At 42.8% G+C, this 18,171-nt stretch overlaps 1 protein-coding gene across 5 annotated transcripts in view; it reads left to right on the forward strand.

Annotated features, from left to right (window-relative positions):
• LOC110381710 (serine/arginine repetitive matrix protein 1) overlaps window positions 1-7,129 on the forward strand; it is a 71,206-nt gene extending 64,077 nt beyond the window's left edge. For 3 of the 5 annotated variants that reach the window (XM_049837355.2, XM_049837361.2, XM_049837367.2), the window contains one exon: window positions 6,949-7,129. In XM_049837355.2, the coding sequence (XP_049693312.2) occupies window positions 6,949-7,124 (176 nt within the window). In that variant the 3' untranslated portion in view covers window positions 7,125-7,129. The remainder of the gene's footprint in view (window positions 1-6,948) is intronic. The other 2 variants (XR_007510556.2, XR_007510558.2) reach the window with 1 other exon arrangement.
• The last annotated feature ends 11,042 nt before the right edge of the window (window positions 7,130-18,171 follow it).

The raw sequence follows: 18,171 nt of genomic DNA on the forward strand, positions 1-18,171 counted from the left end.
TGGTGTTAATTTTTCAAAGAAAATTAGGTTACAGTATTGATTATTATTAGTTTTAATTTGTTTTTATCTATATCTCAGAACGGACAAACATTAGAACAAAGCTGTCATAGTAAATGTTATTCTAGTTGAAAAGACCTATCCATCGATATATATCACTTTGTTATTGGTGGGGTTTATCATTACGCCCAATATCCAGTTGGTAGGTACAGTTTATGGTTGAAATGCAAAATTATAGTATTTATTTATTTATTTGTTTGATTTACACGACTTCTAAAGTCAGTTACATAAATCAGAGAAGTTTACAAAGGAAACTTAAAAATAAAGAAAATTGAGAAAAAAAAGATAATACAAAAAAAAAAATACAAACAACATGAAACAACATAAAACTTCTGGTCAAATGTGACACCCAGATCCTTCATGGTGGTTGGTCTTGTTATTTTATTGCCTTTTATTGTGTATTCAAAGTAAATTGGGTGTCGCATTCGACCAAAAGTCATTACACAGCATTTGGATAAATTAAAATCCATTTTGTTCTGCAATGCCCGTTCATTTATGGCATTTATGTCACTTTGCATAGCTTCACAGTCCGACAGGGAGTCAATAGCGCAGTAAAGCTTGAAGTCATCTGCGTAAAGAAGACACTCCGCGAATTTGGTAACAGCTGGTAAGTCGTTGACCATAATCAGGAAAAGTAGAGGCCCGAGTATTGACCCTTGACTGACCCCAGAACGTGTATGGTATGGACGTGAATCATAAACACCTAATCTTACAAATTGTTGACGGTCACGGAGGTAGTCAGCTAGCAGTCGGAGTAAATTTGGACAGAACCCGATGGCGCTGAGTTTCTGCAGCAAGATATCATTGTTGACCCTGTCGAAGGCTTTACAAAAATCAAAGTACAGTACATCTACCTGGCGTTTGTTATCAAGATGCTTTGATATGTACTCGGTTATCGTCAGTAGGTTGGTATTGACAGACCTCTTGCATCTAAACCATGCTGGTTATTGCGTAAGTATTTTTCTACTTGCGAGTAGATGAGCTTGTGAAGAACATTTTCAAATATTTTGGCCGGAGATGACAATATGGCTATTGGTCGAAAACCTTCGACAGCTGCTTTATTGGTAGTCAGTAACAATGATGAACCCTAACGGGCACAGCAAGTAGTACTTAGAAGACATACCCGTAGTAGCACTTAGATATTCCTTTCAAAACTTGAGATATCAATGGATTATTTAGTTTTAACTTTTACACACTTTTTGATCTATATCTCAGGACGGGCAAACGTCAACAAAGCTGTCATATTAAAAGTTGTTCTAGATAAAAAGGCCTATACAATGATATGTATGACATTGCTATTGGTGGAGTGTACCAGGTTCCGTATATTTGTGTCCATTGTCCTTTATGTTTTTCATACTTATTTGCTTATAAATAAAAGTTTTGTACTTCAAAGAATACATAACTGGTTTATTTACTTGCAATTTTTTCAGTTCTTCAATTGTTAAAAGGTTTGCAAAAAAACTTTCCATTGTCAGATTAAGCGCATTCCTCCAGATAATCGTCAGATTATAAGATGATTACGTTAAGAGTACATAAATGAACCATATATTTCTTAATCTGACGCGCTCGAGTATTTCAAAATGGCGATTTTTTTTTGCAATTTCAAATAATGGCCACCAGTTTAGGTCACGTCTAAATCGTCAGATTATTGCATAAGAGCCTTCGTTTTGGTTCACTTAACACCCCTTTTGATAATCTGACGCGCTCGAAACAATTATTTTTTTCCCCATTTTTAACCCTTACCTACTACCACCCCCACCATGGAAACAGTCAGATTAATATACGTATGTTTTCAAAATGACGTAGGACGTGCATGCTATTAATATCTGACGCGCTCCAGTATGTCCATGTAACTGTTTTTTTTTTACAATTTTGAAAGTTTATAGCCGCTCCACCCACCGATGAAAGTGTGTGTATGTCAGGACATTTTTTTCTTCTTATCATCTAAGCTTCGCAATCTAATAGGTCTCATTGACGCTCGAGTCACTCCCGATTTAGCACCCTTGCCTCCCCTACTAAAAATGTTTGTATTTCGTGTTAGGAGTGAAGCAAAGAACCTATTTTGACCACTCCCACTACTGAGCAAATGCCTAAGTCTTTGTAAAGTGAAGAACATTAGAAGCGGTTTTTCTCGGGACCCTGGGACCGATTAAAAAAATATTATGGGTGTGGACACACTAGTTATGATTACGTTTGTATAATAAAGAAAATAACACACCTACACTGAATACACCATATAAGAAAAGTTCAGAAGTTCTAAGAATTATTACAGAAGTTAATCACTAACAAAAACACAGTTATAGGCAGGGTTCGTGGTATACATAGACCCGAATATTGTACAATGTTGTAGTTAGACTTTCGTGTGAGAAACCAACTAGCCTCGGCTGTTGGCGGGCTGCGCGGAACGAACATACGTAAGTGAGTGTATCACACACCGGTTGAAGGCGGACTGCGCGGGGTGCGGGCCGGCCAACAGTCGTAGGCGCTTCGTCGCCTAAGCGGCGCGAGCCGAAAAAAAACCGAAGTTATCCGAGCGCATCTATATCCGCGCCGTCAAGGTAGCGCGGGGGGATGCGACTACGGGACGATCGTACTGGACGAGTATGTTCTGAATCTGAATGGTTTGCTATACACTCCCCCTCCAGTTCTGGAGAACGCCCTCGCTCCTGAACTGGTATCCTAACAAATGGTATCTGCCTATGACGACACCAGGTTGTTGTGTGCTAGCTATATTAAACGTTGTGGGACTAATTACTTCCACGATTTTATAGGGTCCATCGCGACGTGGTTAAAACTTTGACGTAAAGTCTTTGGATGCACTGCTAAGTAGGTGTGACTTCAACATAACTAAGTCACCTACCTGGAGTGAATCCGACGGTCGGCGCGAAGCGTCAGCATATTGTTTCGCCTTGTCTTGTTGGATCTCCACGCGTTCTCGCACAGCTGCGAACGAGTTGAGGAACTGCCTAAGATAAGGTGTAATCTGAGGCACGAAGTTATGTTTTTCCTCAATGGCACGAAGGTCATGAACGACCTCTGTGGGGGATCGCATTTCTCTGCCAAAGGACAAATAAGCTGGTGATCTCCCTGTAGTGCGACACTTAGCGCTGTTGAGGGCGAACCGAATCACCGGCAACTTCTTTGGCCAAGAAGTGTGGTCTCCCTCTACGAGATGTGCTAGCATGGCTTTGAGGTCACGATTCTTTCGTTCTGCAGGATTCGACTCTGGATGATAGAGAGGAATGAAGTTCTGTTTGATGTCCAATACTGTCATGCATTGGCGCATGACGGCTGAAACAAATTGGACACCGTTATCCGAAATAATCCTACGAGGTAGTCCAAAGCGCATGAAGTATTCTTCAATAAGAATGTGGGCACAAGCTTCTACTGTGGCGTCTTTAAGAGCATACAGCTCGGTCCATCGTGTACAAGTTTCTTCAACGAGTAAAATCCCTCGCTCCCCCTGGTCTCCCTCCGGTGGCGGGCCGAATAAATCTATAGCCAACACCTCGTTACGTTGGTTCATAACGGGTGTCTGGAGTAAGCCTGGTGGTTTGGAGTTGGTGGCCTTATATAGTTGGCAGTGGATGCAGGCTTTGACATAATCGGTGATTATTCTCCGCATTCCTGTGAAAAATACAACTGTGCTACTTTCTGGTTCGTTCTATCAATGCCTGGATGGCCGGCTGTTGGAGAGTCGTGCAACTCTTCTAAAATTTCTGGAACGTGGCTTGCAGAGATGACTAGTTGCGGTGATTCACTCTCAGAGTCCGGATTATATCGGAACAGGACACCTTGATCCATGAGGTAACCCCTTTCTAGCCATCTTTGGGCCGCGACATCATCAGGTCCCTCAAGCTCCTTGACTATCTTTTCCACATCAGGGTCTGAAAGTTGTTCCGAGCGGAGTTGACTAGGCGTCTTCGTAGGCAAGTCACAGATGACTGAGCAGATACCGCAGCTGTCACGAGAGTCGTTAGAACAGATCGGCCTGCTCAGCATGTCTGCCACGACGTTCGCTTTCCCTGGTGTGTACTGGAATTGAATGTCAAAAGCCTGAAGCTTGAGCACCCAACGGACTAACCTACCTGTTGGTGATTTAAGTGAAAGCAGCCATCGCAGTGGTTGATGATCGCTGCCGATCACGACCGGTTGGCCGTTTAGGTAAGGCCGGAAACGCTCCACCGCCCACACTACAGCAAGCGCTTTACGCTCGGTGGTCGAGTAGTTGGGTTCTGCTGCGTTGAGGAGTCGGCTGGCATATCCTTTCCTGATTACCATCGCCCTGTAATAAAACCGCACCTAAGGCGTAGTTACTTGCGTCTGTACACAGAATGAAGGGACGATTGAAGTCAGCTTGGATCAGTACAGGAGCTGTGGTTAGTAGACGCTTCAGCTCCTCCTTTTCCTAGTCAAGCGTGTTAGTGGTTCAGCTACCTTCGAGAAATTCGGCATGAACTTTCTCAACCACGAACATGCTTGTAGAAAGGTGCGCAGGTGTTTAAGGTTACCTGGTTCCTTCATCTCGAGAACAGCACTCACCTTCCTAGGGTCGGTGGAAACACCTTCTTGTGTAATAACGTGGCCGAGGTAATGAACGCTCCCCCTAGCGAAAGCGCACTTCTCCCTGTTTACTTATAGGTTAAATTCGGCCAGACGTTTAAAAACTGCCTCGAGATCTTTTAAATGTTGAGTATAACCTTGAGAAATTACTAAAAGATCGTCTAAATATGCTAATAAGATTACATCCTGTAAAGCTGAACAAGAGCGGACACGATCAATGAGACGCTGAAACGTCGCAGGTGCGTTTCTGAGACCGAACGGCATTCTTTTGAAACGGTAAGTACCGTGAGGGCAGACTTGTCCCTATCGGTTTCCCGAAGACCTACCTGCCAGTATGATGAACGAAGGTCTAACGTGCTCATGTAACAGTCTCGCTTCGTTCTCTGTAGTAGCTCGTCGATGCGTGGCATCGGATATGTGTCGGGCTTGGTGACTGCGTTCAAGCGCCTATAGTCCACGCAGAAGCGGATACCACTGTTGGACTTCGGCACCATCAATGCCGGTGAACACCAACCTGATTCACATTCTTCTATTATGTCACCTTGCAACGTTTTATCTATCTCAGCTTTCATCAGCTGTTTCTTAGAAGGATTTAGGCTATACGGAGGGACAGCAATAGGTGGGTGATCTCCCGTCTTGATGCGGTGCTCTGCATACGGAGTCGGACCTCCCCCTGCTGAAAATGTGTGCGTGTCGAGTGAGGACATTAGCGAGCGCCTGTCGCTCAGCTGACTTAAGGTGAGTGCCCTCATCATCTCTAAGAACATCTGTAGAGGAGCATGACACGCTACGCGACGTAGGTTCAGAGGACAAAGTATATTTTATAGTGTCATCACTACTAAAATACCAAATATTTTTATAAAAATCAATAACTATTTCGGCGGCGGTTATAAAATCAATACCTAATAATGTTTCATTATTAGTAGACTCGGGAAAAACTATAAACGGAATCGTTACCACTTTTGATTCTAAGTGTACTTCTAAGGTGGTAGGGAGTACGTCCATAGTGCGAATAATACCATCCGCAAGCTTTACGTTCTGTGAGGAAGAGTTAAAGGAATGTCCCTGACCTAGAAGGAGAGTATACAGGGTTACTGGTAAGTAGACCGCATCCTTTCAGGAGGTGATAGTATAGGTCAATACGGACAAATTTGACCATGGGATACACTGGACAAAAGTTAACCCGTTTCAAGATAATCGAATTTCAAGATCAGTCGTCTTACACGTATAAATTTTCATTATTAGTCAAAAGTCTCATTTCTGTGGATTTTTGTGTGTTTTTGGATAGAAGATGAATCACTTACTAATAACAAACCATAAGGGCCGCCGTACACGGACTGCTCGAGCAGTTAGCGGCTGAGTGAAATACACGGACCGCTCGAGCGGTCGGCGTCGACTGCTTGAGCTGTCGGTTGTTGACTGCTCGAGCTACGACCCAACTGCTCGAGCAGTCAAATGAGAAAACAGACGCCTCGAGGCCGCAAAGGGCGGGGGGGAGAGGGAAGTCGGAGAGCTGTCGACTGCTCTAGCGCAGTCAACGGCTCGAGCAGTCGGTGTATGCCTCGCAACCGCTCGCGAGCGGTCGACGGCACGATGGAATTTCATCATGCAGTTGACGGCTTGAAGCGGTCGCGACTGCTCGAGCAGTCGTGTGTACGGCAGCGAATGAATGACTATAGTTCACTGCGCGGTCGCGGCTTTAAGCAGTCGGTCTCAACTGCTTGAAGCAGTCCGTGTACGGCGGCTCTAAAACTGTACAAATCACAGAGAAAATTATAACGAACAGCAATTACTTTTTTAGTAGCTATTTTCTCAAAAATATTACTCTTCATATTTTTGTGCAGAATACTTAAAAAACATCTACATTTATCTAGCTATCCAAAAAGGCACAAAACACACAAAAATCCGCAAAAACGAATAATAAAATTTATACGTGTACCTAGACGACTTGTAAAGAAAACATCTTGAAATTCGATTATCTTCAAACGGGTTAACTTTTGCCCAGCGTATCCCATGGTCAAATTTGTCCGTATTGAAACCTGACATTGTTCTTTCGTGTTATGAGTGAAGTAAATAACCTATTTCAACCACCTCCCAATACTGGACAAAAGGCTCAGGCTTTGTAAAGTGACTGCTCATGTGAAATATTAGAACCGGTTTTCCTCGGGACTCCAGCCAGCGAGCGATTTCAAAAATATTCGGATTTTGTGTTCAGAGTGCACTAACTACTACTACTCCCACTACTAGGCAAACTTTGAGCCCTGACCCTGGCAATGTCCTTTCACCTGGGATGTATGCGATCAGATAGTATTGAAGGTTGTTGCACAGGCGTGGCGGTGGCGGACGGCGGCGACGAGTGGCTGGGTGGCGTGCGCGCGCTGCGCGACTCGCACGTGCGCCTCGTGCTGCGCCAGCTGCGGCACATCGAGCGGCTCAACCGCGCGCTGGACCGCGCTGCGCGCCCCGCGCAACCCGCGCGTCCCGCACACCGCCCGCTCCAATAAATACACTGCCTTACACATGCCTGCCTTTTATTCTGCTATTCTCAGCTTAGCTCGACTCAACTCAAATCTGTATCTATACATATAATAACTCTGTAGAAAAGTAAATGACAAAAAAAATTGTCAGCATGTTAAAGGATAACCAGAACCCATTTCCACCATTTTTGAAAATTTTGTCTGTTTATCTGTTTGTTTGTGCGCGCATCACGTAAAATCTACGAATTTAATGCAGACAATGCTTATGTACTAAAATTCTACGTAACTTGACGTATTACAGTTTAGTTTTTGTTTCATCGAAATCGATTCGCTCTATCAAAAGATATGATTAATTTAGTGAACTCAAGAAGTAAAATATTATTTATTTATTTATTTATACTTCATGCACATTTCGTACAATGGCGGACTTAACGCCTTAGGCGTTTTCTCCCAGTCTACCTTTAGGTGGTGGAGAAATAGCAGTGGTAGGTGCAAGGTTTTTGTTTGGATAGTTAGTTTATAAGTATACAATATATATATAGATAATAATACATAATATACATACATACGTACATACATACATATTATAATTGCCAGGAGAGATAAAGAAATAGATAAAAAAAAACAATCTACGGTAGCGATTCTGCCAATTTCCTATGGATGTGGTCGCGTAATTTCTTTTTGAATGTATAACGACTGTTAACCATCCTGACTTCCAGAGGTAGCTCATTCCAGAGAAGAATAGATTTAACAAAGAAGGAAGAGTGAATGATATCTGACCGGTGAGCAGGGCAGTGAAGAAGACGATTATTAGAGGAGCGGAGATTTTTGCTATGTTGAGAACATATATATTGGAAGTGAGGAGTTAAATAAGAAGGCGTACAGGGAGAGTGTAGAATAGAGAAAAGAGTAGTTAATGCCCTCATCACACGACGTTGTCTTATCGGTAGCCATTTAAGTTGCACTCGATAGGCTGACACATGATCGTACTTGCGGAGATTAAAAACGAATCAAATGCAATTGTTGAGAAGCCGGTCAAGTTTATTGAGCAGATCTGCATTCAGGTCATAGTAGCAAACATCACCATAGTCGATTATGGGAAAGATTAAAGTTTGCATAAACGTCGCCTTCACGTTAACTGGGAGAAAATTTTTCAAGCGATAGAGGAACCGCAGCGTGCTGGTCACTTTCTGACTGACAGCCGCAACCTGTGATTGCCAATTCAGCGTGGAGTCAAGGTGTAGGCCAAGATTTTTCACAGTGCAGCTGTAAGGAATGTTAACCCCATTAAACACTAACGTTGGTAAACCAAGACCATCAACTTTGCTCATAGTTCTCGAACCCCCAATAATGATGGCTTGACACTTGGTAGGGTTAACCACCACCCCAAACCTATCAGACCAAGTCTTCACCACTTCTAGATCAGCATTAATTTTATCAATAGTATCAGTCAAGTCAATGGCCTTGGTGTGACGGTAAAGCTGCAAGTCGTCGGCATAGAGATGATACGAACACTGAAGCTCGAGAGTGAGTAGATTTATAAATATCGAGAATAGAAGAGGTGAGAGTATGCCGCCTTGTGGAACGCCAACATTCAATGTTCACCAACTTGATGAGCCTTCATCCACCCGAACAGACTGCTGGCGATCCCGAAGATAAGAAGAAAACCAATCTAGAGCTTCAGAAGAGACCATCGAATAGGATAGGATGGATAGTAAGATATCGTGACTGACGGTATTGAACGCATTCGAAAAGTCGACTAGAACCAGCACTGTTAGGTTAGCATCTTCCGTAGCCCGCCTAATATCGCCAGTCACTTTAAGGAGGGCAGAGGAAGTGCTGTGGCCTGGCCTAAACCCAGATTGTAGCGGGCTAATGAGTTTATTTGCATAAATAAAACGCGCAAATTGTTTATGAGCACAAGCCTCAAGCACTTTGGACAGGAAGGGAAGAATGGAGATTGGACGGAAATGACTGGGGAGAGTGGGGCTGGAAATTTTGGGAAGAGGACGTACGAACGCTTTACGCCAAAGCAACGGGAAAGTTCCAGAGTAGAGGGAATAGTTGACGATGTGGGTGATAACAGGAAGGATCGGGACAAGGATGGAAATAATCATTTGGCGACTGATGTTATCACATCCCATCGCTTTAGACTTAATGGATAGGATAATTCTTCTGATCTCTCCCTCATCGACTGGCTGAAACTTAAAAGGATTAATATCAGGACGCGTTAGACTTGATATAAAGTTGAGAGTGTCCTGTTTGGTTAAATAATCCAAATGGGAAGATGTGCTGAATTGATTGTTTAAAGCATCTAAAGTTATAGAACTAGGTAGGTCTAAATGTCGCGATTTGCCAATACCCAGAGTCCTTAGGAACTTCCAGATATCAGCAGAAGTCGATGATGAGACATTGCTAAGTATATGGCGGCGTTTAGCGTTGTGTATCATCAGATTACACCGATTCCTAGCAGCCTTATACAGAACCCAGTTTTCATCCGTGCGTTCCCTCTTGAACTTGCGAAACGCCCGGTCCCTCTTACGCATGGCAATCTTGATAAGACTGGTCATCCACGGAGCTGGTGGCCGTTTTATCCTTACCTTTTTAATTGGTGCATGGACATCGTACAGCTTGTTCACTGAGTTGTTAAAAATAGTGACTTTGTCATCTATGGAATCAGCTGTCATCAAAGGTGTCCAATCAATATTAAAGGCGTCCTCAAGCAACCGATCTACATCCATGCGTGCGAAACTCCGCCTATGCAAAACCTTAGTCTTGGGCTTAGGAGGTTTAAGGACGTAGGAAAGGAAAATGAGGTCGTGATGAGAAAAGCCAGGAGCAACAAGTTGACCGTGAGAGGAAATGAGGGATGGGTTGGAAATGATCATTAAATCCAGCCAAGAATCATCACCGATTGTGGATCGATGAGTAGCCTGAAGAGGCAGTATAATTAAGCTGGATGACTGTAGAAGGTGCAGGAGTTTACGGGTTCGAGGAGAGTTAGGAGCAAGGAGATTTGTGTTAAAATCGCCCATGATAATGTAATGTGCATACTCTGAACCCAGCGATTCTAAAACCGATTCGAAATCAGTGAAGTAGTCGACGGAAGGGGGACAGTAGACAACACCAACGACAGCTTTGGCTCCCTTTACCGAAACCTCTAGAAAGAGATATTCAGCACTTGCTAGAGGACCAGAAGAGCAAGCCAAAATCCTATAAGGAAAGTCTGATCGGAGGTAAATTGCCACGCCACCCCCTCTTCTCCCAAGCCGATCATTCCGAATAAGTACGAAGCCAGGAAGAGAGTACGAGGTGGACAAGAGATCTGGTTTAAGCCAGCTTTCAGAAATCAGGATGGCGTGAACATTAGTGTTACTAAAAGTCACCAAGAGTTCACTGTAGTGACTCGGGACACTTTGAGCATTAATGTGGCATACATTAAAAACTTTGTTTAATTGCTGGAATTGTGTTCTCAAAGTATCACCAAGAGTATCAGGCAAAGAGCAGAAACTATCATCATTACTACCAGCATCCAAGGATTCATTAGCAGAATGAAAACTAAAATGAAAATATTACGACTCGCAATCTGTTTACTTTTGAAAACTGTACTTTGAATGTTGTACTTCTATTAGTTGATCGGCCTATTATTTATCAATCTTTACACAGAAAATCACACCTTTATAAGTACCTTCGGAAAAAAATTATGAAAATTATGTTTAGCCAAGGTTAAAGTAGCTCCATCTGTGGTAAATAAAATACATCAAATTTATTAAAGGAGCGAGGTGGTAAATAACAATTGATTACCATTTACATAGATGGAGTTGTGCATTTTACGTAATTCACCTAATTTAAAACAGGGGTGTAATTATTTTTCGATAGACATTTCAATGGTGTTTGTCAGTTTGCCGTGCCACATCAAAATCCAACTATAAGGTGATTCTCACACTGCCCTGCATGATGCAGCGTAGCGCGTGGATGCGTGTTCCTCCATTGTTTGAAAGTATCTCCGTTTGTATGGAAAACACGCACAGTCCAACACACTGAAAATGCATCCACGCGCGTTCGTGCGGTTCACGCGCATACACGCTGAGAAACATGAATTCTTCTTCTTCATTATTTAGTCCCCAGGCCGGCGAACAAAGTTTTTTTTGATACATATACATTTAAGACTTTGTGAGTGCCTTCCTTACGATGAGTCCGACAAACTTTTCGAATTCGCAAATTTTGGTGCCGCTGCGTTTTTTAATGCTTGACTCCTGAAATTGTCGATATGACGTCACTATGGCTCTTCCTACATACACGTTTCATTTTTTGAGATTCGTTTAATAAAGTTAACTAGAGAATGGTGGTCAACTTGTCCGATAAAGATCGTGCTGCGTTTGGAGTGTCCACCATCCTGAAAATGTCAGTATGACGTCACTACGACTCTTCGTACATACACGTTTCATTTTTTGAGGTTTGTTTAATAAAGTTAACTAGAAAATTGTGGTCAACTTGTCCGATAAAGATCATGCTGCGTTTGGAGTGTCCACCATCCGAAACATGTCGATATGACGTCACTGTGTCTCCCCATACATACATCGCTCCTCCCACCGAATAATATCGTTATCAATAAATTCAAATTTTACAGGAAAAATAAAACAGTGTTTTTTTACGATTATTGGAAAAACTGTGCAACCTAAGAGAATGATTTATATATCAAATAAAAGCTATTTATTTATAGAGTCATTCTAAACAAATTTATTTACTGTTTATTTTATTAGAACGAAGTTATTTAAGAAAATAAATTTTACTGGAAACGCTAGAAAAATATTATTTCGGAAAACAACATTACGATATTATTCGCGTAAGAACAAACAGACAGCGTGCACAATAATAGTATACTACAATGGTATTCATTAAACAAAGACAACCAAACATAAACAGTAATAGATTGTACCTGGATTTTTTGCCGATATAATGCATATTATATATTAAATTATTGTTTTATTACTATTTTATTTTTCAATTAACTATCAAGTAATATCAATTTATTAGAAATATAAATCTCAATAAAACTATGACTTTGTGATAAAAGAAAACTGTTTATTAATAAAATGAAAAAACATAATCATTTGTTAAAAAAAAAATTACAAACCAAACTATGATTAGATCTGTCCGATCTGTCATAAACACCTCAGTACAATAATTTAGTCTCTGTCATTGTCATCGTCACTATCAGAATCCGAAGCTGGTTGTCATTACAGCTTCGGAACGAATGATAGTGGGCTTCAGTTCTGCATAAGCTGAGTAAATCTTCTAGCAGAGCTTTGCTGACCGCAATTGGTTCAGAGTATGCTGGTTTTAGACTGGTCACCCTCGTTTTGACTGTGACCAGTTTCAAAAAAACGGTGGGTAATATTTTCTATATAGCCTTTTTTATGGCATATAGATAAAGTGCAAACACATACCGGTTTTTATTTTGGCCCGCGCAACCATCCGAATAAAATGATATGTATTTGATTCCTCATTGTTCTTCCATAATTATGAACTTTAGTAAACAGCGCCCTATTTCAATAGAGCCTCTTTAAGCTGTAGAAAGGTGCCACACATAAATCTTTCTTTGGTTTAAAAAATGAGTAGTTATATTGAGTATTAAATATTGATTCGTATTGACGTTTTGATGCTAGACCGAGGCTCTCTGAATATCAACTTCAAGGCCGAACGTTTCCGTCTGATGAAGGCCAGGCTCCGACCAACACTGCTCCAAACCATGACAGGATCTGAAACGTTCCAGTCAAATCTGGAGAACCGATTTGCCGCCGTGGAAACCACAACAGACGTGAACCAGAACCATGAATATGTGGTTCGGATCCTCAGGGAGGAAGGTTCGAGATTCTGTAACATGCAGCGTAAGGGCAAGAAATCAAAGCTTTCGGAAGAGACATTAGGGCTTATGAAGAAACGACGTGAAAACCCGCCTGTCACTTCGTCAGCTAAGCGGGGTCTAAACCAAGAGATCAACAAGCACGTACGACGCGACCTCCGGTGCTCCAATACTCTTGTCATTGAAAGAGCAATTGAGCTGAATCGGGGGTCAAAGGTGTTCGTACAATCTCTTGGAAGAAGCCACTTGACGAAGCTGACCACAACAAGTGGAGAAGTCGTTTCTTCGGTGCCGGCAGTCCTTTCGGAAGTGGAAAATTTCTATGGCCGGTTATACGCATCGCATGCATCTCGACCTGATCTCGGAAATGAGGATTCTAGAGCTACATTAACACGCCATTTCACCGAAGACCTGCCAGAAGTCAGTAGTGGCGAAATCGAGATCGCTCTGAGACAGCTCAAAAATGGAAAAGCCCCTGGCGAGGATGGCATTACAACAGAGCTATTAAAAGCAGGAGGAAACCCCTTACTGGGGGAGCTCCAGAAGCTTTTTAATGCCGTCCTGTTTGAAGGGAGAACTCCAGAGGCGTGGAGTAGGAGTGTTGTCGTCATGTTCTTCAAAAAGGGAGACAAAACCCAGCTGAAGAACTATCGACCCATTTCCCTCCTAAGCCACGTCTATAAGCTGTTATCAAGAGTGATCACGAACCGACTTGCGCGAAGACTCGACGAATTCCAACCACCGGAGCAGGCTGGGTTTCGGAGCGGATACGGCACCATAGACCACATCCACACAGTGCGGCAGATTATACAGAAGACCGAAGAGTATAACAGCCCCTGTGTCTAGCATTTGTGGACTATGAGAAGGCCTTTGACTCGGTTAAAATCTGGTCTGTTCTGGAGTCCCTGCAGCGTTGTCAAGTAGATTGGAGATACATCCAAGTGATGAGATGTCTCTACGAAGCCGCTACAATGTCCGTCCAAGTACAGAATCAGCAAACAAGGCCCGTTACCGTTGCATCGAGGAGTGAGACAAGGGGATGTTATTTCCCCGAAACTGTTCACTAATGCAATGGAGGATATGTTCAAGACGCTGAACTGGAAAGGACGCGGCATCAAAATCAATGGCGAACACATCTCTCACTTGCAATTTGCTGACGATATCGTCATCATGGCGGAAACGCTGCAGGACCTACAACAGATGCTGAACGACCTGGCTGAATCTTCTCTACGCATCGGCCTACGGATGAACTTGCCGGGACCGATTGCGATACACGGCGCCGTTCTCGAAGTTGCTCGGAAATATGTATACCTCGGGCAGACATTGCAGTTAGGTAGAAACAACTTTGAGGACGAGGTGAATAGGAGAATTCAGTTGGGTTGGGCTGCATTTGGGAAGCTACGTCGAGTCCTAACATCGTCGATCCCACAGTGCCTAAAGACAAAAGTCTTCAATCAGTGCGTCCTACCCGTCATGACTTACGGAGCCGAAACGTGGACACTGTCGGTACGGCTGGTTCACAAGTTTAAAGTCGCTCAGCGGGCTATGGAAAGGGCTATGCTCGGCATTTCTCTGAGGGATCGCATCAGAAATGAGGTAATCCGTCAGAGAACCAAGGTCATCGACATAGCCCACCGAATCAGCAAGCTGAAGTGGCAGTGGGCTGGCCATATTAGCCGAAGAACCGATAACCGTTGGGGTAAACGAGTTCTAGAGTGGAGACCACGCCTCGGCAAACGTAGTGTAGGACGTCCTCAGGCACGGTGGTGTGATGACTTGCGCAAGACGGCTGGCAGGAGCTGGATGCGAGAAGCCGAAAGTCGATCTCAGTGGCGTGCACTTGGAGAGGCCTATGTCCAGCAGTGGACTGCGATAGGCTGATGATGAGGACCAGAATAATTCAACAAATCCAACATTCGTCTAGCTCGGGGATTTTTCAAAACAAACTTTTTAATTTTTGCAGTGTTTTGATGACACTTTATTCTTAATCTATACAATTAACTCTATAGATATTAATTTAAAACAGAAAATCGCTTTATATTTAAGTAAACTCGTATTTATTGCAATTAAAACAGCAACATTATTTATCGCAACACTTCACCACGAAATTATTGTCCGGTACTGATTTAAAGTAAACAAACACGGCGACTAGGCAGCACGTGCCGCGTACTCAGTATTATTCTATCCCTTTCTTTATCATTAGAAAAAAAGAAAGCGATGCGTATTGCATGTAGCTCGCGGTAATAGATAATACAGTAATCGTATGTTGAGTGTAAACATCGCCTCGGTAAACTATTGCAAAAGTAATTGTTAGTTTTTTTTTAAATATAATTTAATAGTAACTAGCATTACCATAATTTAAAAATAAAATGTCTACAGGAATAGTATTGTTAGAATATTTTACTATAAAATGAGTTTCCTGTTCTTACTCGAATAATATCGTTATTGTAACAAATTGAAAATCTTATTTGCAGCGCTACCCGTAATCACTACTAGTGATGGTATTCACGTAAATAAGCACAATAAATCTGTAACCGAATAATAATGCTATGGTTATTATAAAAATTCTAGTTTGTAATATACTTATAGGAAAAATGTGAAAAAAAGGAGATCATCCATTTCGTACCCAAAACTGAAAGTGCCGGCCAGAGTAAAAAAATAATATATTCTTGTAGAGAATAATGCCCTGAAGATTTTTTACTATTACAAGAATCGTCTACAATTAACCCCCCGGCAGCTATTTGACTTTGAAAATACCAAAAAAATCCACAATGTTGGGAACATTGCATTACGGCCCCAAACTGGAGAAGGCAGCCGCTGCCTTCAAAGGACTCCTACCTAACCTGGGAAGTCATCAAATGACTCAATCTCGCTGTGGGGAAGTCAGACTCCTACTGACTAAAACCCATCATGGGGTAGCCAGAGCCGCGGTAATTCTTTCGACTCATTCGATTCTTTAGACTGCCTCTTGGTCTAGTGGTTGCAAGCGCGGCTGCTGTGCTCGAGGTCTCGGGTTCGGTTCCTGGGTCGGGCCGAAATCGCTTTGTGGGTTTTCTTAAACTTTCACAAAGCAGCCCCAGCCAGTCTGGAAGTTGGTTATTGATTCACCCGTGCATCGGAGAGCACGTAAATGTCGATCCTGCGCCTGATCTCTCTCCGGTCGTGTCGGATTGCCGTCCCATCGGGTTATGAGAGGGAAGGAATAGGGAGTGCACCTGTGTCTGCGCAAATGCTCGTGCACTATAATATGTCCTGCGCAGCTGGATGAACTCCTTAAAATGAGAACAGCGCCGTGGCCGAATTTGGCCGTGGACGCCATTATTTATTATTAATTCTTTCGAACAATCCCGCAGCCCCGATAGGCCTTATCCCCGCAAAAATATCGTACGATTCTTGTCGAGGATAGCCTGAAGATTTTTTACTATTATAAGGAACGTCTTCGGTTAACCCCCAGGCTGCTGTTAGAGTTTAAAGGTAGAACCGTGAATAAAAAATCTATACTTGAATGTTACGGCAAATTACGTCCACAGTTTTTTTTTAACTAATCAAACGTCTACGATATACCCCCCCCCCCGCCCTCCTGCTACACCGAGGAGCCTGTTACTGATTGTTGTGTTCCTTCTGACCATGCTGCAGGGCCGCGGTAACTCTTTCGAACCCCGAAGCCCCGCCAGGTTTTGGGGGTTGCCTGGGGTTTACTGATTCTCTGAGAGGGGCGTGAACAATGCACGCCACCGACACCTGCTGTTTCCAAGGAGACAGAGGCACTATGAGCCAAAGGAAAATCTATAGGGGCGAGGAGGAATGGGATGCCTTCGTCTCCTTCTGCGCAGCATGCCAGAGAAGGAGGCAGTGCAATAACTGAGAGTTCGCGCCTCTCATCCCATCCGCTGAGGTAGACGTGGAAGTCACCACGCGCGTTGGGTGTCGAGAAGACTCCCGGCACCGTAGACGTCGGTTTGTGGGCGGTGAGTTTAGGGAGGCTTATCGTCCCTTCGTTTCTTTGGAGACAACAGGCCCGTTTCGGCGGCGAGCGTTGACAAGTCAAGCCCTCCTCAGACAGTCAGCAAACCCCAGTGGGGCCCACCAGGGTCAGAACCTGCCAGGGCTGCGGGATTGTTCGAAAGAGTTACCGCGGCCCTGGTACATTATCAGAAGGAAAATGATGGGCTTAAATCAGTAAGACTACTCGGTGTAGCAGGAGGGGGGGGGGGTATATCGCAGACGTTCGATTAGTTAAAAAATACTGTGGACGTTATTTCCCGTAACATTCAAGTATAGATTTTTTATTCACGGTTTTCACACTTTAAACTCAAATAGCAGTCTGGGGGTTAACCGAAGATGTTTCTTATATTAGTAAAATATCTTCAGGACATCCTCGACAAGAATCGTACGATATTTTTAGCGGGGACAAAGCCTATTGAGGCTGCGGGATTGTTCGCAAGAATTACCGCGACCCTGGTTTCTCCATGATGGGTTTTAATCAGTAAGTGTCTGACTTCCCCACAGCCCAAGTCATTTGATTCCCAGGTTGGGCAGGAGTCCTTTGAAGGCAGCGGCTGCCTTCTCCAGTTTGGGGCCGTTATGTAATGCTCCAAACATTGTGAGATTTTTTGGTATTTTCAAAGTCAAATAGCAGCCGGGGGGTTAATTGTAGACGATTCTTGTAATAGTAAAAAATCTTCAGGGCATTATTCTCTACAAGAATCTACTATTTTTTTCTTTTGGCCGGCACTTTCATTTTTGGGTACAAATTGTTCGAGACTTGAATGATCTCCTTTACAAGGTGTAAAAGAGTATGTACATGACGAATATGCAATAAAACAAAAAGCATCGTTATGTCACATTACGATATTATTCGGTGGGAGGAGCGACATGTCGGACAAATACAACAATGATAGATAATACTATTCTTATTGCAAATATCGACTTGTCCGACAAATGTAGTGAGTCAAATAGTCAGTTCGACAAGAAAATGAGAAAAAAATATTACAATTGGAAGAAGTTTATTCTTTTTGTCAATTTCTGACTTAAATATTCACGTGCATTATTTAAGTATATTAAATTGGCATACTACTTACCAATTTTAATTACTATTCTAGAAAAAGTAGCCTGACTAAGACGTATTGTTGATAGTTTATATTATGTTAAGGAATAATATCCCACATCTATTAATGGACTATATATCAATCAAAAGGTCTTTTTAAG

Source organism: Helicoverpa armigera, chromosome 1, assembly GCF_030705265.1.
Source record: "Helicoverpa armigera isolate CAAS_96S chromosome 1, ASM3070526v1, whole genome shotgun sequence".
Lineage (NCBI taxonomy): Eukaryota > Metazoa > Arthropoda > Insecta > Lepidoptera > Noctuidae > Helicoverpa > Helicoverpa armigera.